At 55.0% G+C, this 24,031-nt stretch overlaps 1 protein-coding gene across 2 annotated transcripts in view; it reads left to right on the plus strand.

Moving 5' to 3' along the window:
* CCR6 (C-C motif chemokine receptor 6) overlaps positions 1–22,362 on the plus strand; it is a 28,935-nt gene extending 6,573 nt beyond the window's left edge. The window contains exons 1-3 of one of the 2 annotated variants that reach the window (XM_049654588.1): positions 5,823–6,031; positions 19,178–19,283; positions 19,382–22,362. In XM_049654588.1, the coding sequence (XP_049510545.1) occupies positions 19,275–19,283; positions 19,382–20,503 (1,131 nt within the window). In that variant the 5' untranslated portion in view covers positions 5,823–6,031; positions 19,178–19,274 and the 3' untranslated portion in view covers positions 20,504–22,362. Of the gene's footprint in view, positions 1–5,822; positions 6,032–19,177; positions 19,284–19,381 lie in introns of those variants that run through there. The other variant, XM_049654589.1, reaches the window with a different exon arrangement.
* Positions 22,363–24,031: the final 1,669 nt, after the last annotated feature.

A 24,031-nucleotide genomic window follows, 5' to 3' on the forward strand; every position in this document is an offset into this window, starting at 1 on the left:
TTCCCATCGTGACCACTGTCATCTCCATCATCATCACCATCATCCCCAGCCCCATCATTCCCATCGTGACCACCATCATCTCCATCATCACCATCACCATCATCCCCATCGTGACCACCGTCATCTCCACCATCATCATCGCCACCATCATCATCATCAATTTTTGTGGGCCAAACACTGTGCATGATAAGCACTTTATGAATCTTCACATGAATCCTTTATAAATCTCTAACCTTTATCTTATCAAGGAGGAGACAGACCCCCAGATTAACTTGACAAACAACCAGTTTGCGGCTGAGATGGATCTAAGTCTTGTCAAGAATCTCCAGTGACACAAGCCTCCGTTTCCTCACAACCCGTGTACCCTACATTCAACTCGTTTCCTTCCCCCTCAGATCAGTGTCTGTGATTTCTCCTCATAGGAACACGTTACAAACTTCGAAATAACTTCCCTGGGCTCATCTCTCTCTACCCCGTTGAGATGAAAACTTTGGCATCATTTCTCTTGTTTCTTACTAACTTTTCAAAACATCTCTCAGACATGCCTGAACTTTGGGATCAGGTGACATGACGTTGAGCCTCCTCAAGGTCTGAAGCGTATGAATTTGAGGAAGTTGCTTTATTTCTCCGAGTTTCAGTTGGACAACGCCAGCACGGTGTTGTGTGAGGATTAACGAAACAGAATAAGGGAAGCGCCAAGGTATGTACCCACAGTGCCAGGTGCCAGTCCTTGGACAGCTTGTCCCTAGTCCGCCGGCTCCCCCCTCTCTGCATCACGATTCCAGTGTCTCTTCCTCTGCAGTGGGTTCCGTGACCTGTCACTGCACGACTCACCAAACTCGCCCGCTGCCGGTCTCCTGTTCTGGCCCCTGTTTGTGCTTCCCTCGCGGGCGCTGCTTGCCCCCCTGCCCCTTCCTACCTGGCTGGGTCCCCCTCGCGCTTCCTGACCGAGCACCGTCCTTCTTCCCCAAGGCCCCTGGGACCACTGCAGCATCCAGAGCACGCACCCCCTCCTCCTCTCCACTCCCCCCTTCTCGACGCGTCTCCTCGGTGATGAGTCACATTCAGCCCTGCCGCACGGCACAGCGCCGTGTGAGGTTCTTAAAAGCAGGAACTAGACCGCGCCAGCCATCTGTGTTCATGGCACCACGCACGTGGTAGGTCATCTGGAATGTGAGCTTATAGCAGGCAAATTAGGTCGGTGTGGAGTGCCTTTTAAGAGTACAGTTTTCAGGCCAGAGAGTTTAGGGCGTAGAGTAACCGTGTCGAAACTCGGCAGGTGCAAAGCCATAGTGGGCGGTGGACCTGAAGGGTGTACAGCTTGACGTCCTTGCAAATCCTAAAATTTGAGATGTCGGCAGAGCCGGTGAGTCCCCTACGAAATGCACTTTTATCCTAACTGGGGGATTTGCTGACATAACTCGATGAATAGCATTTTCTTATTTGTATATGGAAGAAAAGGGATAGACCCAAACGGTGTGGCACGGATCTAAGTCACTGCTGGATTCGATACCCTATCACCGACGTACCTGCTCCTGCCTTTCCCGGAACACCGCCATTTTCCATTCCTCGTTCCTTCCCTCATCCTGCCCCCACTTCCAGCACCTGTGCCAACTGCTGCCTCTCTTGGGGAGGATGTGTTTTGTTCCTTCCTTCCTCCCTCCCTCCCTCCCTCCCTTCCCATATAATTTATTGTCAAATTGGCTTCCGTACCACACCCAGCGCTCATCCCAACAGGTGCCCTCCTCAGTGCCCCTCACCCACTTTCCCCTCCCTCCCACCCCCCACCACCCTCAGTTTATTCTCCGTTTTTAAGAGTCTCTTGTGGTTTGCCTCCCTCCCTCTCTGTAACTTTTCTCCCCCCTTCCCCTCCCCTCTGGTCTTCTGTTAAATTTCTCGCGATCCACATAGGAGTGAAAACATATGGTATCTGTCTTTCTCTGCCTCACTTATTTCACTCAGCCTAACACCCTCCAGTTCCATCCACGTAGCTGCAAACGGCAGGATTTCATCATTTTTAATGCCTCTTGATGATTTCACAAGAGGTGTAGAATGCACGATGAACGGTAGAGAGCATTCCGGTTACCTATCTGCTGGCAAACCACGGCCAGCCGTGGCTCACAACAGTGACTTGTTATTAACTCTTGTGGCTCCGGGGGCTGACTTGGCTCAGCTGAGCGGCTCTGGTGCACGTGAAGTCAGAGGGCGGCAGGTACCTGAGTCCTGCGAAGGCTCCAGGGGGCTGGCTGGTGTCGGGGACCCCAGCCGAGCTCCCCGCCAGGCTGCTTCCGGCCCCTCCTCGCACGGTCTCGGCCGGGGTCCCAGAGGAGGCCTGCACCCCGGCCGTGGGGGGGCTGCCTTTCTGTGACTCGGCCTCCGAAATCCCTGATCGCTACCCGCGCTGGATGCTAGCGGTCAGGCCGCTGGCCAAGTGCGATGCAGGTTCAAGAAGACGGAAATTAGAGTGTACCTTCGGACGCACGAGCGGCACTCCCATTTGGGGAGGAAAGGAAGTGAAAGTGGCCTCTTCCAGGGCCATCCCAGGGAGGAAACACAGCACCGACCCACAGGTGCCCAGGTCAGCGGGGTCTCACCATGTCAGCACCCCGCCGCCCCAAACAAGACCCGGATGTGCTCCCCACAAACGCTGCAGACGACTGCGTTGTGACCCGCATCCTGGGCCGCGGGGACTGCTCAGCAGGAGTTGAGTCAGCGAGGGCCACGGGCCTTCCCAGCGGTTGAAGGGGCATCGACTTTTCCGGCCACGCGCCCACCAGCAGACGTCGGTCACCTGAGTGTCAAACACCTTCTGACACTAACCTCCAAGCTGAAAGCCCGTCAGACCCTCTGTCATCCTCTAAGGAAACAGTACAAACTGTGAGGAAGGCGACTGGACTGAGAAACATTCTTTACACGACTGTGGCTTGAAATCGTTGACATTTTGACCATTCTATACGTTTTATGATTTAAGAAGCGGTTTCTTCATGATTATCGACATTTGCCGAGTCCCTGGTGTCCCTTTTAACTTCTTCTTCCTTAAGGGAGCCAGTGTGGGTTCTCGGCCGTGGCTGCCTGGCCGGGGCCTCACTTTGGTGCTGTAGTCGAGGGTCCGGAGAGGCCCTCCCAGGCCCCAGGGCTGCCGGCCGGCAGTTAGCGTGGAGCAAACAGCCTCACCTGGGAGTCTAAAGCGATTCCTACGGCTGCGATGTTCATTCACCAAACCACACCCGGAATTTGTCCCGAACGGACTTCTCACGTTCACCGTCAAACTTCTCGGACTGGAGCGTCGTATATAGAAAATGCATCCCTGCATGCCGCATTTCTTGCTTTCACGGAGCTCGCCGTGTCGGTGCAGGTGAGCGGCCCGATTTAAATTTGGGGGAGATCACGTAAGGCTGAGACCTCACAGGATTTTCGACCCAGGAAGTCTCTGGAGAGATCAAGGCAGAGTGGGCCGAGCCTCCTAAGGATGACCTATGCTATGGATCTGCTTTAAAATACAGAAGGACTCTGGAGGCACAGGACACAGCAGGCACGTGCGGGCCAGTGGCCCCAGGGTAGTGGCCTCAGCCGTGGGGCCGTGGAATGGAAGGGCGCCAGGCCCGCGGCTGGCTCTGCCCATCCGTGTCTCCCTGGCGGCGGGAGAGGAGCGAGAGGGGAGGGGGTCGAGCCTGGGGAGGCTTTGTGCCACCTCTGCCTCCTCGAGTTCCACTTCTGAAGGGTGGCCCGCGAGTCGGCCACAGGTGTCCCTGCCCCCCCAGGTAGGGCGCTGTGACTGAGCCCCTGCTCTGTGGCTGCTTCCCTGTGTGACCGCACTGTTCAGCTTTTCTCCACTTGCTACTTTGCTGGACTTGGGGTCTTAGCACAGATTTCCCTTCCTTCCTTCCTTCCTTCCTTGCTTTCTTGCTTTCTTTCTTGCTTTCTTGCTTTCTTTCATGTTTATTTTACTCATTTTGAGAGAGGAAGCACAAGCAGGGGAGGGGCAGAGAGAGAGGGAGACACAGAATCGGAAGCAGGCTCCAGGCTCCGAGCTGTCCGCACAGAGCCCGACTCGGGGCTCGAACTCACAGACTGTGATATCGTGACCTGAGCCGAAGTCAGACGCTCAACCGACTGAGCCACCCAGGCGCCCCTACATTTATTTATTTTTGAGAGACAGAGACAGCGTGTGCAGGGGAGGGGCAGAGAGAGAGGAAGACACAGAATCCACAGCAGGCTCCAGGCTCCGAGCTGTCCGCACAGAGCCCCATGCGGGGCTCGAACCCACGAACCGCGAGATGGTGACCTGACCTGAGATCAAGAGCTGGACGCCTTCCCGACTGAGCCCCCAACGCCCCTCCTTTTAGATGCGGACTAGCTCCAGGCTGCAATCGCGGTGGAAGGGCTGACCTTCCCATCTGCCTGTCACACACGGCCATTGCAGGGGAGGTTAGCAGAGAGAGCACAGGACACACGGGGACCCGGTTCCCCAGGTGGCCTGGGGCCCCCAGCAGGCGGCCCTTCCAGCAGCTTCCACCTCCGGCAAGGGGCAGGAGCGCGAAGGGCGGAGGGATGAGGAGGCCACGGCAGGAGGAAGAGCGGGGAGGCGGTCCCTTTTCTCTCCACCCAGCCCCGGCCTGTCACAGGGACAGAGGGAAGTCACTTGGAGGCGGGCCTCTCGAACAGCAGGGGACAGGGCACCTGCCTCAGTGGGAATCTTAAGCTCTGCCACAGACACCACCTCGGGACTCAGGGAGGAGAGATCCTTATTCAAAAGGACTATTGTAAGGCAGGGCCAACGGGTCCCTGCGACATAAGGTCTGTGAGTGGCTCGGAATGAACCAGAAAACGTTCTTGTTCCGCAGGGTGAGGGGAAGGAGAAGAAGCAGGCGGTTTGGGGGGGGGAAGCTGGACACAGGGAAGGGCCGGTCCTGCCAGGACGAGCGACCGCCGTGGCCAGCCGGGTCCCGGGAGGAGCGCCGAGGGGACAGAGTGCAGGGGTGCACAGGAGGCCTGAAGCCTGACTGACGGGCGTGGACTCCGTGCGGGGTGAGCACCCAGCGGTCGGGGCGCCCGGCGAGCTCAGCGAGGGGAGGACCGACAGCGCCGGCCGGTCTGGCCTCGGGTCGCGCTGGTCTCTGGGTCCCGTCGCTCTAAGACCTCTGGCACTTCCTGGGCCTCGACTTGCAGCAACACACCCTACGAAGATCTGGATTATGGTCCCAGAATTCTTTCTCTATTTCTTTCTCTTTTTGCTGTTTTTAAGCCGCTCGCACCTAAACATGAATCCCCGGGCGAGTCCTCGGTTACTACGTCGGACCGCAGGGCGCTCCCACCTGTCGCCTGCCGTCTCACAAAGGGCCCAGGCCCAGGGCTTAAGGACTTGCGTGTTGGACCCAAACTCGCCGAGAGCCCCGTCTGCCTCGGCACTGTTCCAACTGCTCCACGGGGACGGCCGCCGATGCTTCTGGGGACACGCCGAGGCCGCTACCTGACTGGGGATGGGACCGGGGTGTGGAGAGGGCCAGTGGTCTACCTGTGGGGGCACAGGTTTGGGGGGAAGGTGGGCACAGGGGCTCCAGGGGCCGCCTCACGGAACACAGTCTCGGGCGCCCTTTCCCAAACATTTCTACGGCCCCCCGGGCGGTTTGCAAAGCGCCCTGGTTCACGGGAAGTAAACGGGCACAGGCGGGGGAAGGCGCCAGGGCAAACCACAAGCGGCCACACGTGGAAAAGCAGCTCAAAGGCACCCTGAGGAGCACCCAGCTCGGCTCCGTGGCCGGCGCGAGCCTGCTCCCGGGGTCATGTGATCGCTCGATCACCTACGGGACGTACACGGTTAACCTTCTGCATTTGGGCACATAGGCGTCACTCTTCAGTAGGAAGTGGTCGCAGTTCAGCAACTCGCTCTCGGCCACTTTTGGTCTCTCCCTGCTTTTTTTCTGCACGACCAGTAGAAACTGCATCGGGTCAACAGCATCCCGGTGCTGACGGGAAGCATCCCCGGGGGCCTCGGGCAGGACGATTCCCGTCGGATCCCAGCGCTTCTCAGGTGAGCACGGCCGAGCCCCTCCCTTCTTTGAAAAGCATCTTCACATCCTTGACGCCCCCTCCTGATGGAGCGGTGGCCCTCCGGGGATTTCCAGAAGGCTGGCGTGGTGACTGCGCCACTGGATAAAGCTCAGTCTTGCTTTCGCCAAGACGCTGTCCTTCTGGGTTGAGGAACAGGGCCGGGCTGTCGGGGATCTTGCCTTTCCTCTCAGCGTGCGGGCGGTGATCTCATCTCCACCGCCCGGACGACTCGGGCTTTGCTACTTTATGGGGTTAAACCCCCACGGGGCAGCAGTCTCGCGTGAAACGCAGCCGTTTATGTAGCTAAGCACACAAAGACTTTGAAGAACTAGCAACAGAGCTAAGAGACGTTTTGGCAGCAATGCAGAAAGCGATTTGTGCAAAGAAACACGGCGAGGGGGCGTCTTGCGCGGCTGGAGATTAAGGGGAAGGAGCTTGTCAGGTGTTATTTAAGAGAAATCGATGGGGTGGAACCTTTTATGAGAGTCAGGGAAAAACAGAAGAAGCTCTGATAAGGGCTGCAAATGCCATCACGATTGTGAAGTCAGTGTCTCGTGACCACAGAAGAATACATAATGATCTTCAAGATCTCAAGCCTGTCCCAGGCTCCCTCCAAAGCCTGTGTAGCAGCAAAACTAGATACTGTGGAGATCGGCGCTGTGAGGACGTACACGCGAGGTCCCGATTAAAACTATTCTTGAAGGGATGAAAAGTTTAATTTCTGCAACCGAAAAAGAAAATGTAAAAGCGAGCTTCCAAAGAAGCAAAGGAAACCAAAAGAAAAAAAAAAAAAAATCACCAACCTATATACAAATCATTGGAAAAAACCTTCTGGCTTCTCTCTTAACCACTTATTCGAAAGCAGAAGGAAGCTGGCCTAGAGTTTCAGCTCTGCTGCTCTTTATCTAAAAAAGGATAAAACACCGTGAGCCCGCGGTTCAAGTGATTGAGAAAACACACATTTATGAATACCGACAACTGCAGCGTGAGAGATTCTGGTATCAGTTAAGAGGCTGTACAATAAGTAGGTTATTTAAGATCTTCTGGGGATTTATGGGGCTTGAGGAAAACCCTCTGGAGACAGAGTGAACGGGACGGTAAGGGTGAACAGCCCTCCAGCCTTCCATCTGTAGAATGGGTATAGCGTGTGCCTTAAAGGGTTTCTGTGGAGTTAAATGAGATGATAGTGACCCCAGCGTCCAGTGTGCACTTATAACTTAACGTATAGTACACCCCACAGTGCTCTCACACACGTGCACACAGGCATGCACGCATATACGTACACACGCCCGCATGCACACAACATACACACGCAGGCACACACAACACGCGTGCACACAAACACACGTGCACAAAAATACACACGCGCGCACACACGTGCCCACATAAGACACGCCTGTACAAACGCACGCACACGACATACATATGCAGGCACACGCATAACACGTCCACACGTGCAAATATACGCACAGAGCCCACGTGTACTCATACACTTAGGCACACAGGTGCACGCACACAGGCACACACCTATCCGCTCGTAGTTGGTTCTTGTTCTGTACCCCGCGGGCCATCGCTATTTACGAAAGCAAACACAGATTTAAAACCCTCTGCTTTAATTCAACTTATGACAGACCGTGAAAACGACTATAGAATTTGTTTTCATTCAGACGTGAAGCTTTCCTTGCTGATAATATTTTGATGAATCCTAGGAACGTTTTCCCCTTACTCAGTGTTCTTGGGCAGAGTCTGCCCTTGGCCAAATGGGCAGTGGAAGCCGGCCTGTCGGCCGCCCCCTTCTGCTTTTTCAGCGCCTCCTCCCTTCTCTAGGGGATCCTACTTCCCTTTCGCTGCCCTGTGTCGGCCACCGCCCACTCCCGGCCCCAACGGGCGGCCGGCCGGCCCGAGGCTGTGTCAGTTAGCCGGTCCCAGCTAGGACACTCGCAGTGGTGACCACCTGCCCCCGGTCAGGTGACCGAACACCCCCCGGAGCCCTCAGGGCTCCAGAGCAGAGGTGCCGCGGGAGGGGTCCGCCGAAGCCAGCAGGCTCCTGTTGGGGGCGGCCGGCCGGCCCGCCCCTGCGCTCTCCTAAACTGTAGCCAGTGGATGGGCCGCTTTCCTCGGCTTCCTGGGCGGGGTCTGACTTTTAGGGCACAGACCATCAGACGGTCTCCTCGTCTGTGAACGAGTCAACCAATTAGCGGTTACTTTCCGAGACTCCCTTGCCTGTGGTCTCCAACAAAAACCACGCTAGTTTATTGCGATAAAACCCTAAGTCAGTATTTTAAACGCTATCTTTAAAAGCGTTACTCCACTTAGGTAACATCACATTTTTCTTCAAGTGACACTTTCTTTTCACGTGTGGTCACCAGACCTTTGACGTGTCGACACCCAAAAGCAGACACTGTGATCAGTTACCGCACGTCTACGTGTTGTCCTGGGAGTTTAGCACATTTGCTTTTCGCTTAGAAGGGCGATGTATCTGTACGGTTTCAGAATGTGACTGGGCAAGTCGCGCGACATTTGACCTGTGGTCACGTGACTCCAAAACAGGAAGGGGAGACCCGCACAGGCACGTCTTCCAACGAAAGCTAATGTCTGAGTCGGGGCCGCTGCGAGAAGAGTCAATCAGGCATCAGCGTGAGGCCCGCATCGTTTTTGTTTCGTGCGGTTTCTGAGTGAAGGGATACGCCCCAGGTTAGAGACTGAGGACGCCGCGCGGTGCCTGAAGCTGGGTGACCCTCTTGCCTCGCTGGCGTCCCTCGCACGCTCGCCGTATCAGGCACCGTCAGCCCTGGCGGGACCGATCTATCGGCGAACGGCAGGTGTGCCCGGAGCTTAGCCCTCTCTTTGAATGAGCTGATGCATACCTCCTCTGGGTCCGCTGGTTCCCAAGTGTTTTCCAAAGAACACTGGCTCCAAAGGGTCTGTGGGTGAAGTAGGTTCGGGGGATTGTGATGGCTCAAGCAGGGCTGAGAGCCGTTGACAATGCGCTGCCATGTAAGGATCCAAGAGGAGGGTGCGGTTAGTGGCATTTCCCAAACTTATTTAACCACAGAGCAATCTCTTCCCTCTTCCCTTCCTTCCTTTTCTCTTTCTACCCAGAACCTTTCTGGGGACTCTCTTTTATTTTATTATTATTATTATTATTATAATTTTTTAACGCTTATTTTTGAAGGAGAGAGAGACAGAGCGTGAGTGGGGGAGGGTCAGAGAGAGGGGGAGACACAGAATCGGAAGCAGGCTCCGGGTTCCGAGCTGTCAGGACAGAGCCTGATGCAGGGCTCGAACCCACGAACCGTGAGATCAGGACCTGGGCCGAAGCCGGACGCTCAACCGACGGAGCCCCCCCAGGCGCCTGGGGACTCACTTTTGAAGTCTGGTCTGTTCCAGTGACTGCGTCTCTTGGTGCCGGAATCCCCCTGGGAAGGAGCAGTTCCCGCACGGGAATAAGGGTGACGGTAACGTGCAGGGCGTGTGGACTCCAACCGCCAAGTGGTCAAAGCAGACATTCACGGGACCTACAGATCTCACCTGAATCAAGCTGTTCTAACAAATCAGAAGACCCAGGCGACCACCAGGCACAGAGAAACACCCCTCTCCTGGAGGAGCCCCAAACCACTAGACACAGCTCACTAAAAACGGGCTTTGGTGACAAATTAGCATGAGGTGTGGGTGGAGAGCGAGTGTGGAAACACTGTTCTCAGACACCCCCAGTTTATACCCACTCATCACACAGATGGAAGGTCCCGGGTGCCTAGTTCCCATCCTCCCGCGGACCATGCTCCCGGTCCCTAAACTCGGGTTTCTCTGCAGTCAGAAATGTAGGGGCACAGGGTCGGTCTGCTTAAAAGCACGTTTAGGTAGGGACCCCCGGGATTCTGTCCTGCGGCAAATGCCATTAACGTACTTCCAAGGACGGCTGGTCAAGGCTCCCGGTCCCTGGCGCCCCGGCTGGAAGGGGCCACTTGCAGCCTCCTTTCCAGAGGCTTCTAGCGCGAGAAACGCTGACTCGGTAGGTCCCATCCTCCTCACGCCTCCTCATTTTCAGTACAGACTCACCCCCCTGTGCTTGACAGATAAGCATCTCCTGGGGGAGCCCGGGGCCGGTTTTGCAAACTCTTCCTGATGTTGGGGGTGGCGATGTGTTTGTGGAACCTCCGCTTGTTGCTGGGCGGCTGAGGCCGGACCCTCGTTCACAGGACAGCCTTGCGGGAGAGCTGGTGACTTCCTTCCCACCTGACCCCTGATCGCTTTTAGGCGAGGCGGCTTCCGTTCTGATACAGTCGTTCCTTGTTTTCATCGTGGCCGTTTGGCTCTAGCTGAGTCCCGCCGGCATTTTCCCCCAACTTACTCAAAATTGCTCTAAATCCGACGGAGCGGAGGCGGAGACCCATCACCCACCTCATTGCAGACCCTGCAGTTCTGCTTTGGCCTAAGAGGGTGAACACATTGAATTCAACAGGACGCACGCACCGAGCCCTGTTTTGGTTTTCTGTTGCTGTCCTCACGACGTCAGCGGCCTAACCCGCACACTCTTCGAACCTCCCAGTTCTGGAGGTCGGGGGTCTGGTGCGGGTCGTGCAGGCTGAAATGGGCGTGTTGGCAGGGGCTGTGCTCCTTTTGGAGCCCCTAAGGGAGGACCAGCTCTTTGCAGGTGCAGGGCTGGGTGAGGTCCCCGTTGTCACGTTGGCTGTCGGTGGGGGCCGGGCCCGGCTCGTGGAGCCCACTCACCTGCTTGGCGTTCGAAGCGACGACGGACTGAGTCCCCCCCATGCTTTGAATCTCTCTCTCCCGCTCCCATCTCAGCTGGGGAAGGTCCCCACTTTTACACCAGGCCTACCTGGGTAATCTGGGGTCTGCTCTCCATCTCAAGGCGCTAACGCTTGGTCCCATCCGCAAAGCCCCTTTTGCCGCAGGAGGGCACGCGCGCGCAGTTTCCGGGGATTCGGGCGCGGATGTGGCTCGGGGCGGGGTCATGGGTCCTGCTGACCACCTTGTCTGTCAGTACAGTGTGTGTGTGTGGGTGTTAGTGAGTGTGCAAGCAATACGTGATCGAGGAAGGGGGATACGATGTGGGTGAAAGGAAGCTTATGTTAGGTGGCTGGCCAGCAGGCTGACTGGTGTTGTTCCCTCTGCATGGATTTAGTCGTCTCTCCATGAAATATCATATAAATCTCTTAAAATGTATCCTGCTGCCACACTTTCCGTGTGATTGCACCTGCGAGTTGCAGCCTTCGAACCCATGTTGCGACACCGCCTACTTTCGTTACGGAATTTCGCCATATTGGATTTGCCTCATTGTTTGATTCTGTCCAGAGTTTTTTCACACTGATTCACCCAACATAATGATTATATTTTCAGGCGTCCGGTCACCTCAGACGTGATGAGCCTGCCTCCTCTCTTTTTGTGCCTGACGTTGATAAAAATGACGGGCAGCACAGGGTTGAGGACAGGGCCCAACATGGGGCCAGTTGGGGCCTTTGCCCAGGCGGTCACCCTACTAGTGAGCCACCGAACCGTCCTCCACCCAGATCGTACTCCCACGTCTTTGTTACTTATCAATTTCAGATTCTTTACACGTTTATTTATTTTGAGAGAGAGAGAAAGAGGCAGAGAGAGAGGGAGGAACGGAACCCCAAGCAGGCTCCACGCCGTCAGCCCACAGCCCACAGTGGGGGCTCCCACAGTGGGGAGCCCCACAGCGGGGCTTGGACTCACGGCCGGTGACATCATGAAGCTCGAGAATCGGACGCTTAACCTACGGAGCCACCCGGGCGCCCCTGCAAATTTCAGATTCAATCGTAGATTTATGACATCTGCAACGCCTGATCTGCAGGTTCATGGCCATGACAGCCAGGCGTGGAGTGCCAGCCGGGCGTCTCTGACTGAGCACCCACCCCCGGCATCCTCGCTAACACACTTCAGCGCCCTGCCGGGCATCCTCACCAGACGTTTGACCCCACAGGAGGTGTTTACCTTCTCTCCCCGCACATGGGTTTTGAGAGCTCCTACACTGTCTGTCCTCTGCTGGGACTCCACGGGCGTCGGTCAGCGGAGGAGGACGCCGTGCTTCTCGCGTCTCACTCGGTGCGATGCCACGGCGGGCCCGGCGGGGTGTGAAGCCTCTGAGGGGCTGACACCCAGGCAGGTGGTGACAGTGAGTCACCTCGGAAGCAACGCTCAACGCTTCACTCGAGGCGGCTGCACACCAGGGAAGGACAGTCTTACCTGCAAAACCAGATTGAGTAGCATAATATTTCTAAGTGCGTCATCATGATTTCTGCCCGAGGCCTCAAAACTTCCTCCCAAGGGCAATTTAGAACCGTCTGTCCCACAGATTCTCTTAAAACCAACTGGTTTTGTAGGCATGCCTGTATTCCCGTCAGTCTGAGAGGCAGCGACTTAGGAAACACTTCCATTTCAAAGCTAAGCTGATTACATTTTGGGAATCAGTTGGGGCCGATGCACTTACATGTGATCTAGTGACTTCGAAATAAGGAAGGTCTGGCAGGAATGGTGGCGATGGTGAGGACGTGAGAGAGAGAGAGAGAGAGAGAGAGAGAGAGATGAGCTTTAAAAACAAGGTTGGGCGGGACTCCCGTGTCCCGAAGTCTCCCAACTGTGGGTTCGTCGGCTCAGCAAAGAATGATCAGATTTGGTGATAACGCCGGCCGCTCCTGTCAACCACTGGCAGCCAACACACAGTACCTGCCACCTCTGGTTCAGGGACACAGGTCTTCAAAAACGTCTCCGTGTCTCTACCGCCCCGGTCTGTGCAACGACAACAACGAAATCCAGAACTTGTGTCTCCAAAGAGGCGATCTTGCTGCTCAAGATTGGAGGTGAGCGAGATACGTGAGCAAAACACCTTCTCTGCGTGATGTGGCGGCACAGACGCCAATCTGTCACCAACACGGTTTCCTGAAACCAACTCACGTGATATCTGTGGTGAAAATGGTGGCCTGGCGCAGGCTGAATCATTTCCAGGCACGGCAAGTGACTGGCATCCACGTGAACTTGACGACACTTTTTATCGAGAACACTGATTCCTGCTTAACCACAACCGTGTTACCTTCACCATCATCCAGATTTGCAGGCTGTGCCTTCCGAGCAGGCTCGAGCGCCACCCCTGCCCCGCCCCCCGGCTGCTGGGCTGACCTCACCACGGAGCGTCTCTGGCCCCAGCCTTCTCTTAGCCAAGAGCTGGTCACCTGTTCTTCTTCTGGACCTTCCAGGGTCCCACGCAGGTTCCCAACGGTCTGTTCACCCGACAGCTTCCTGGAGCTGGAGCTGGTGCGTGACTGGTCTCTGTACCTACAGTGTCGTCCTCAACAGATGGTTCCTGAACAGTTGCTGAGCTCAATTACATTTGAATTCGGGAAACATGCTATGTCACAGTGTGGGGGTCCGGCTGGGCGCTGAGCACACGGCAGGTGGGGACGTCCCTCCCGGCCTTTCCACGGCTCCCTTGTCAGCCTCCCAGCCTCCATGTGATCTGAATGTCACCGTGTCACCCCCCCCCCACGTGACCCCATCTCCCTGGGCCCCTCGGATTGGCACGTGGTCCATCGTCTCTGTCACCACGCCGGCTCTGTTCCCTCTGAGCGTTTCCTGCCGTTCCCCGCAGTAGCCCTGTGGCCCCCGTGCTACGGCTCACACGCTGCCCTGTCCCCAGCCCCCTCCCGCTCACCTGTACCCCTTCTTTCCCGGGTCCTTCCTTGCGAACCTGCCACAACCCCCTGAGTCCTCTGTGAGGACCCTGACCTATGGCACCTGTTGTCTCAAGGTATTTTACTAGCCTCGTCAGGGCAAAGTTTACTTAGCATTGAGGTCACCGATTTGAACTATGTGATGCGATACGTTGTGACAAGGCACGCCGACGTCACCGTCCTGATGGGGAACGTTTGCATCACCAGGACAGGGTCCCTGTGCCCCCTCAGCCAACGCTGACCCATGACAGTCGCCGATCTGATTCCCATTGCCGTCGTGTTTGCTTTTTCTAAAGCTTCACATAAATGGAATAATGTGGTAGCTGGTATTACACGTCTGGATTCTTCACCCAGAGGGAGGCTTTTGCGATTGGCCCGTGTTGGAGCCCGTATCTGTGGTCCGTTCCTTCTTGCTGCCGGGCGCTGCTTTATCACCCGGGGACAGCACGATGCGCTGTTCCGTTCAGCGGCAGATGGGAGCTTCGGTTCTTTCCACTTTCTAGCGATGAGTGTGAACGTGCCGTAGACTTTCAAGCGCTGGCCTTTCATTTTCTTGGGCGAAGCACGCGAGCGTCGGCTGCTGGTTCGTGCGGTAAGTGCGTGTTTTACTTCGTATGGAACCACGACCCTCTTTTCTCACCGTGGCCGTGGGGGTTTGCGTCCCGCCACCAGAGCGTGAGCGCTTGGAGGGCACATCGTCACCCGCACCTTCTGTCTTGTCTGCTCGCTCTTTCAGCTACCAGCTTCCGGTGGGGAGCGGCGTCTCAGCGCAGTTTTAATTTGTGTTTCCCGGATGATCAATCGCCTCGAACATCTTTCCTTGTGCGTAATTGCCGTCCGTGTATGTCCTTTGGTGAACTGACTTCAGACTTTTTGCCTGTTTCTTGTTCAGTTGTGTTCTCCTGACACCGAATTTTAAGAGTTCTTTGTATCTTCTGGATACAATCCATGATCAGATTTAAGGTTACAAATTTTTTCTCCATTCTGTGGTCTGTGTTTAATTTTCTGAAGCATTTTTCAAAAAGCAGAAGCTTTAAATTCTGATCAATTTATCAAAAGTTATTTGTGTGTGTGTGTGTGTGTGTGTGTGTGTTTTCCGTTCATGCCTTTTGCAATTTAGATAAGAAATCTCTACCATTCCCCAGGGCACAAAGATTTTCTCTTCTGTTTTCCTCAGATGTTTCATGGTTTGGGCACTCGCATTAAATCTATAATTCATTCTGAGTTATCTTTTTGTTTGTAGCAGGAGGTCAAAGTAAGGATCAACTTCCTTTTTTTTTTTTTTTAACGTTTATTTACTTTTGAGAGAGACAGAGACAGAATGTGAGTGGGTTGGGGCAGAGAGAGAGAGAGGGAGGCACAGAATTGGAAGCAGGCTCCAGGCTCCGAGCTGTCAGTACAGAGCCCAACGCGGGGCTTGAACTCATGGACCTCGAGATTATGACCTGAGTCGAAGTCGGAAGCTCCACCGACTGAGCCACTCAGGTGCCCCAGGAGACAGAGAATCTAAACCAGGCTCCAGGCTCCACGCTGTCAGCACAGAGCCCGACACGGGGCTCGAACTCACGAACCCGGAGATCATGACCTGAGCTGAAGTCGGACACTCAACTGACTGAGCCACCTAGGTGCCCCAGGATCAACTTCTTATGCATGAACATCCAGTTGTTCCAATACCATTTATTGCCAAGATTGCATTTTCCCTATTGAATCAGTCGTTCGTTGACGTGCAGTCTATTTCTGGACTCCATTCTCTTCCATTGATTAGTGTGTCCGTCCTGTTACCAACAGGATGCTGTCACGACACCTGTAGCTTCGTAGGAAGTCTTGCAATCAGATAGTATGAATCCTACGATTCTGTCCTCTTTTTCAAAACTGCTTTGGCTCTTCTAAATCCCTTGGATTTCTATATAAATTTTGGAATCGGCTTGTCGGTTTCTTCAGGAGTCCTGCCACAATTTTGATTTGGATTGTGTTGTATCTGTAGATCAGTTTGGAGAGAACTGACACCCTAATATCGAGCTGTCTAATCCTGAACCCAATACAACTCTCCTTTCGTTTAGATCTTACTTTCTGTCAGCAACGTCGTATAGTTTTCAGTATGGAAATCTCGTGTCGATTTCGATGACGTAGTCGTAAGTATTTTATTTCATGTTTTTGATGTCATTGTGATTTTTTTTCCAGTTTCAATGGCCAAATGTTCCAAATATTGCTAGGGCAGAGAATTACAACTTATCTGTGTATGTTAATCCTCATCAGTGTTTGTTTGTTTGTTTGTTTGTTTTTACATATTATATATTTCATCTACAGAACATTGATTTGGGTCTTTTTTGTATCTTTTGTCATTTTCTCCACTGTATTTATGCTTTCCTCTACCTTTCTGAGCATTTGAAGTGTATTTGTACTAGCTACAGAGCAGTTTTTTCTATCATCTCTGTTATTTTTCTGTTTGTTCATATAGATTATGGGTCATATTTTTGTGTTTCCTCAAATGTCCGCATGATAGTCCGTTAGTGGCTGTGACAGGTTACCTCAGGGTGGCTTGAACAGCATACATTTATTGCTACAGTCGGGGAGGCTGGGAAGTCCAAGATTCGGGTGCTAGCAGGCCCATGTCTAGGGAGGACCCCCTCCTGGTTCAGTCTTCTTGTCGCCTTCACGTGGGGGAGAGCAGACAGAGAGCAAGAAGGCTGTCATGTGTCTCTTCTTCTGAGAACACTAATCCCACACGAGGGGAGGCCCCACCTATAAATGCCACCACCTTGGGATTAGGCTTTAGCGTCTATCAGGGAGACACAGACATTCAGCCTACGGTGGTCTAGAGATTTTTGTTTGGGTGCCTGACATGAACTTCACATGGTCGAAGGCTGGATTTTATCGCAGGTTTTTGTTCTAGAATGTAGTTCTATTACTGGAATCAGATGGATCACATCCGAGACTTTCTTTTGTTATGGCAGGACCAGAGCAGCGTTTAAGGTAGGTTTATTTGAGTGGCATTCCTCCTAACACGGTATTGTTCTGAGGATGCTGTCCCATGATCTGGGACTTAGAAGGTGCCGTTACTCTTCCTGCGGGAGAGAACCATTCCTAGCCCACGAGGATTCCGAGGATTTCTCTGTGTCTCCTTTCTGGGATCAGTCTTGCCTTGCTTCCTCTCAAGGACACGTCTCTGCCGCTGTCCTTATTTTTCTGTGTGTGGCTCCCTCCTCCCCCATATTTTGTCTCGCAAAGCATAGCTGCCTTGGCCTCCCAGGACTCCGATCCCTGCGTCCTCGGCGGGGTGGCCGTTCCCGGGTCAGGTAGCCCCCACGCCCTGCACTTGGAAACTGCTTCTGTGTAAGTTGGGGCTTCACAGAGCTCGGGGCCGTAGCACACTCTGCCCGCTCTCTTCTCGTCAGGGACCATAACCCTGCGACACCAATGTCTGAAAACTGTTATTGGACATACTTTACAGGGTTTTCTGGTTGTTGAATGCCGTAGGGTGCATTCGGTTTCTGTTAATCCCTCCTGGCTGGAACCGTTAATCTTGTGGTCACGCTTGATTGATATGGTTCACCTGATGATCTGTTGCTATATCCACCCCCTCCTATTCTCTCACACACAAAGGCTTTACTTTGTGGTTCTCCATGCCCTAAAGCCCCGAGAATGTATGCTGGGGGTGACTGCAGATGTGCCCAGGTGGCCCACGCCTCCCCCTAGTGGCACGTCCAGGGAAGCGGCTGGGAGGCGGCAAAGACTCCCCAAGTGACAGCTCCAGGCATCAGGGAAGGAACGGGCTGGGGGCCGCCCCATCCATGACTGTGTAAGCAGCACGATGAGAATCCGGCGATATGACAAGTAGGCTCAGAAAATCCTTCAGGGCGAGGGCGAGTTTTGTGTTATCCTGACTTCCTCCCAGAATGTCAGGTATGGGTACTGACTGTGTAGGTGATAGATTCCCTGCCGGTGCACCTGGGGCGGGGGGGGGGGGGGGGGTAGGGTGGAGGAGGAGGATGAAGACACATTTGACACGATTATCAGCATCCTGGGCCAGGGAACTTATTGGGGACGGGGAGGGACAGATGATATATCAGGACGGTCACACTCAGTAACAGAGAATGGTTGGATGTGAGGGTCAGAGAATTCTCCGTCCCTTCCTGTTTGAGTTTGTTTCAAACGCCAGTGGTCAGAGCCCTTCCCTCTGAGATTCCAGCTCCGCACTCACTCGTATCCCGGCGAATTTCTTGAGCCGGGCCCCGGGCACTGCCCCTCTTGGCTTTGACCTTCCTCCCCGCAGTCTGGTTTCTGACGATTAGGATGTCGCTGCCCCTGCAGGTTAGTGGTTGTTGGCTGCAACAGCCGTGACTTTTAAGAAGCATATGTACGTCCCTCCTGCCTTTCGAGCCTGGGAATCTTACTCAGTGTATCTTGAGAATGACTGTCACGTTTAGACTTTAAAAAAAAATTCTACGGGAGATTCTCACATCCCCAGCAGGATGAAAAACACCGAATGATTCTGTCAACTAGTTGCAGGCAAAAACTGTAAATTCTAAGTACTGTAGACGCACTTACACTTCTGTGGATGTTGTTCAGTGGAATCTTATTGAACGTAATTAAATTGACTTTTGCACCAAGATTTCTGTGTTGGTCAGAATCTGTGGTTTTGCTGCTATCACCCTTCTTTACGCTATAGATCGGGGATTGACAAATGACGCCCCATGGACTCAAGCGCATTCATTTGTGAAATTGTTTATGGTTGCTTTCACGCCACCGGGGCAGGTCTGAGTAGTTGGGACAGAGACTATATGACCTGCAGAGGGAAAATATTTACCATCTGGTCCTTTACAGAAAGAGGTTGTGGACCCCTGTTCTAAATGAATATTTTGAAACAAATATTTTGGGGGGGGGGCGCCTTGGTGGCTCGGCTGGTTGAGCATCCAACTTCAGCTCAAGTCGCGATCTCAGGGTTTGTGAGTTCAAGCCCCGCATCGGGATCCCTGCTGTCAGTGCAGAACCCACTTCGGATCCTCTGTCCCCGCCGCTCCCCCACCCCCCGCCTCTCTCTGCACCCACCCTGCTCACACTCTCTCTCTAGAATAAAACATTTTAAGTTGATGTGTTTATTTTGGGAGAGAGAGAGCGGGGGAGGGGTAGAGAGAGAAGGAGACAGAGAATCCCAAGCGGGCTCTGTACTGTGAGCACAGAGCCGATACGGGGCTCGAACACGCGGACCGTGAGATCACGACCTGAGCCGAAGCCCAGAGTCTGATGCTTCCCTGAGCCCCCCAGGCGCTCCCCCCCGAATGGATATTTTCACGTAAGCCAGCATGCCGCACACGCTCTGGGTCCTCGTGAGACGGAATGCTGGTAACGCGATTCTCCGGCTCCCTGGGAACATTTCTGTCTCAACTACAGTGTATCTTGCTTTCTTTCCTCCTTAGACTCACTTCTCTACTGTCTCCGCTGGTGAGCCGGAGGGGCTGGACGCCCACCCCCTTCCGTACCAGGCCCGTATTTTCCGCCGCAAACAAGAGCGCGATGAGCGGGGTGAGCGTCTAGTCTCCTTTGGCGGGGGTACCGTTTCGGTCAGCCGGGGCTCCTCGGAAATCACACTGCAGCTAACTCTACCTCTGTTCGCCTTCCAGGAACCGATGAACATCAGCGACGTCTTCGGTCTGACTGAGGATTACTTTGGGTCGGGTAATAGTAGCTCGGATTACTCAATTGATGACAGCACGTTACTGTGCTCCCTGCAGGAGGTCAGAACGTTCTCTGGGCTGTTTGTGCCGATCGCTTACTCCCTGATCTGCGTCTTTGGCCTCCTGGGCAATGTTTTGGTGGTGGTCACCTTTGCTTTCTACAAGAAAGCCAAGTCTATGACAGACGTGTACCTCTTGAACATGGCCATCGCCGACATACTCTTTGTCCTCACCCTCCCGTTCTGGGCTGTCAGCCACGCCACCGGCGAGTGGATCTTCAGCAACGCCACGTGCAAGCTGATGAAGGGCATCTATGCCATCAACTTCAACTGCGGGATGCTGCTCCTGACCTGCGTCAGCATGGACCGCTACATCGCCATCGTCCAGGCCACCAAGTCCTTCAGGCTGCGGTCCAGGACGCTGGCGCACCGCAGGGCCATCTGCTTCGTGGTCTGGGTGGCTTCCGTCCTCATCTCCGGCTGGACGTTCACGTTCAACCAGAAGTACGACGTGCACGGCAGCTACGTGTGCGAGCCCCGGTACCAGGCGGTCCCGGACCCCATCAAGTGGAAGCTGCTGATGCTGGGGCTCCAGCTCCTCTTCGGCTTCTTCATCCCGCTGGTGTTTATGATCTTTTGCTACACGTTCATCGTCCAGACCCTGGTGCAGGCTCAGAACTCCAAGCGGCACAAGGCCATCCGCGTGATCATCGCGGTGGTGCTGGTGTTCCTGGCTTGCCAGATCCCCCACAACATGGTGCTCCTGGTGACGGCCGCGCAGCTGGGCAGGATGAACCGCTCCTGCCAGGGCGCCAGGCTGCTGGGCTACAGCCAGAACGTCACCGAGGTCCTGGCCTTCCTGCACTGCTGTCTCAACCCCGTGCTCTACGCCTTCATCGGCCAGAAGTTTCGGAGCTACTTCCTGAAGATCGTGAAGGACCTGTGGTGTGTGCGGAGGAAGCGGAAGGCGTCGGGCTTCTCCTGCTCCAGGCTGCACTCGGAGGCCTTCACCTCCAGGCAGAACGGCGAGACCGTGGACAACGACAACGCGTCGTCCTTCACCATGTGACCGGCCCGGGGCCACGGCCCCCTCAGCGGCTCGGGGAACGTGCGCTTGGACCGGGACCCCGTCCCCCCGTGGGACCGGCCGCGGGGGTCTCATCCTGACGGGGCGGCCGGGGCCCCCACGTGGCGTGTCCCCACTTTTCTTCCCCGCAGCCCCGAGCCCCCCCGGGGCTCCCCACGGCTGGCGTTCCCCGGAGCAGAGAGGACTCTTGACAGACGTGGACGTTTTCGGAAGCAGGCGTGGAACCGCCCCTAGAGCACGGTGTCTCCTGGTCACAGCACACACGCGCGGGGTTCGCGAGATGGAAGCAGAGGACGTCACACGAGAGCCTCACACAAGGCAGCACAGGCGGACGCTGAAACGCGTTCCCCGGGCTGGAGAAGCGGCCTGGCGGACGGGAGAGGGCGGGTCGCAACGCGCCGTCGGGAGAGCAGACGTTTGCTTTATTTCCCTGGGAAAACGGTCACTGCACATACGACGGTTGTCCTCCAAAAATCTGTTCGACAGAGTTCCACGAAGACGCATGCCATCGGCACACTTTCAGCACACGGAGGGGCCTAATAAATACTTGTTACACAAAGCGTGGCGAAATTGGGGCTTGGAGTACAGTCGGGAGTGTTAGGTGTTTAAATCTGAGTTTTAGAATGGAGCAAGGAAGCTTCCTGAGACAGTATACAGACAACTTTTGCTGCGCGTCCACAGCGGGTCAGAAGCGGCACACACACGGGGGGGTGTGGGTAGGAAGCGCTTCACGCTGGTGGCGAACAGGGAGGGAGGGGGAGAGGGAGAGGGAGAGAATCTTAACCAGGCTCCACACTCAGTGCAGAGCCTGACGCGGGGCTCGATCCCGCGAACTGTGAGATCATGACCTGAGCTGAAACCAAGAGTTGGACGCGTAACCGACTGAGCCGCCCAGGCGCCCCAGTCGTGGAATCAGACTTTAACAGCGCTCCTCAACTTTGCAGACAAAGTTCCTAGACCGCAAGGTTTGAAAGTGCTTTGTAAATATATGAATGCGAGTGGAAGAAGGACGAATATTACAAAAACGCAGGCATTGTTACAAAGACCCTGACGTGTTTAATCTTGACTCACGTGTTATTTGAAACATTCTACTGTTCTTGCAAGCTTCAACCGCATCTTTCTATGAAATTCGAAGTCATAGCTTAGGATCCAACGTCTGTATGTTTACAGATAGGTTTGGCTTTGCGAAAGAAAACTGTTTTGCACGGGAAGTAGGACTCGTCTTCCAGAATCGGTGTTCTGACTTGGGAGACTGTGGTGTTCAGAGGTCCCACCTCCTTGGAACCTGTCAGCGTTCGACTCCAGAAATCAAAGCACGGGGACATTACTCAGATGCCCCCCTCAGGACGGCCGACGCGCCGAGCGGGTCTCCGCAGCTCGGCGTGTGTCCCCGGCTGGCACAGAAGCGCCGTGTCTGCCGGGCACAGCCGGAATAAGTTCTTGTGTATAATTTTTCAGATAAGTGAAGCTTACTTCTTTATGCATTAGCCCGTTTACAATTTCAGCCATAACGAATAAAAACGTTTCTAAAATATGACACATACTTTATTTCATTACATATCGTCTCTTGCTGCCTTGGGCACACCCATAAGTGTTCGGTGCCGAAATGCACTGCCGCCCTCAGGGGACCCAGAGCTACACGGATCCGCTCCCATATTAGGTGGCTCTGGTTTGTTCTTTAACGGTCCCGGTGTCTTCTTTTCATTGGTTTCCCCAAATCCGCTCCCATCGCAGGCTCTGGCTGGACCTTACGTGGGTCTGACATTAAGCCACCCTCCGCGCCTTGGCGAACGCGACTCTACGACGGCTGGGGAATCACCTATCTGTTCTTGCAAGAACTGTCTTCCCAGGGGCGACTTAGGATTTGCCCGTGTGTTGTTCATAAGTTAGTCGTATACATGTGCTTACGTTGATTACGTACGCACGCGTGCGCATTTATATGCAAGCACAACTCCTTGTACGGCCAGAAGACAAGTTCTCTTGGTTCCTGTTCCAGAGTAGTTGAGGCGATCCTGAGCACTTATTTCCGGACAAGTGAGATTTCGCTACCCATAAATCTCGACAAAGGGGACACCGTGGGCAGGGAAGCATCACCTTGCAGACAGCGTCGTTATTTGCTTCCGGACAGATAGGCTAGTTTTAAAAGGAGGCCGGAAAAGTAGAGTATTTTCAAATCCTTTGAAGATTTCTGATAACGTGTGCCAATTCCAGGCACTGCGGAGGCGTAGGAACAGAGAACCTGGTCTAAGGAATACAGCGTGCGTGCGAGTCGCGCGTTAGTTTCGGAAGGTGCTGGAATAAAACGGCACCGACCCCGCAGCCGCCGTGGCGGACCTCTACTGCCTCACGGTCCCGGAGGCTGGATGTCTGAGATCCAGGCGTGGGCAGGGTCGGTTTCTCCGGCGGCCTTTCTCCTGGCCCTGTAGACAGCCGCCTGCTCCCTGTGTGTGACCCGGTCACGTTGGGTCAGGGCCCACCCACAGGCCCTCACCTTGCCTTACTCACCTCTGTAAGGCCCCGTCTCCAAATTCGGTCACATCCGAGGAACCGAAGGTGAGGACTCCACCAGGTGAATTTGGGGCCACAAGTCAGCTCCTAACAACCCGTTTTCTGAAGGCAGAGCAACGTTTCACACTCTGGTTAACGTCACACACTCGAGAATTCTTTCCCGGGGAGTCTCCTCCTTCCTGACAAGCTGTGTTGCAAATACCCGCTCCTATTTCAGGTTTTCAGACGCACATCCCCACGGAACGAAGGTGGGAAGGGGCGGCTGCCTGGGGTCAGGCCACGCCCTTCGCCTAAGCAGTGCGGTAACTGAGCACCCGCACCCCCCCACCCCCTCGCAACACTGGCGCGGAGAGCCTCAGCCCCAGGGTTCCAGAGGCCGGTGGGTCCCAGCCTCCCCAGGCCGCCCTCCAGCTCCTCTGTACTGGGGGTGGACAGCGCCCTCTTGGGGGGGGCGGGGGACGCAGCGTGGCCGCGGAAGGGGGTGCCGGGGGGCCCGGTTGTGCCCGCCCCGGTGCACACGCAGGGCGCTCCCGCGGCCGAGCTCGGGTGGCCTCTGCTGTCGTGGCCCCGTTCCGGGAGCCCTCACCTCCTCCCTCGCAACGCTGGGAAGAGCCACGATGTCCCACGATGTCCCACGATGTCCCACGATGTCCCACGTCTACTGTTAACTCTGTGGACTGTCATACCCCACCGAGTCCAGCGCCTGTGATGGAGCCCGACACTCTGCGCCTTGCCCTACAGGGAACCTGGCACGTGCGGTGTTTGTGCTCAGAGATTTTCCACCAGCGGGGGGCGGCAGCGTGCGCTGCTCGGAACCACCCGCCGCGACTTGTTTTCGCATTTCTCGGCTAGGTGCGCGCACCTGCAACACCGCAGCCCACTGCCAGCGCGCAGTCTCACGCTCCTCCCGGGCTTGCATCGGCTGATATAATAATTTGTCTCGTAGTGTCATTTCGGTAAATCCATAAGGGAGCTAGAGGCAAGCTGACCCCTGGGCTGACT

The sequence above is a fragment of the Panthera uncia genome (assembly GCF_023721935.1).
Source record: "Panthera uncia isolate 11264 chromosome B2 unlocalized genomic scaffold, Puncia_PCG_1.0 HiC_scaffold_24, whole genome shotgun sequence".
NCBI lineage: Eukaryota > Metazoa > Chordata > Mammalia > Carnivora > Felidae > Panthera > Panthera uncia.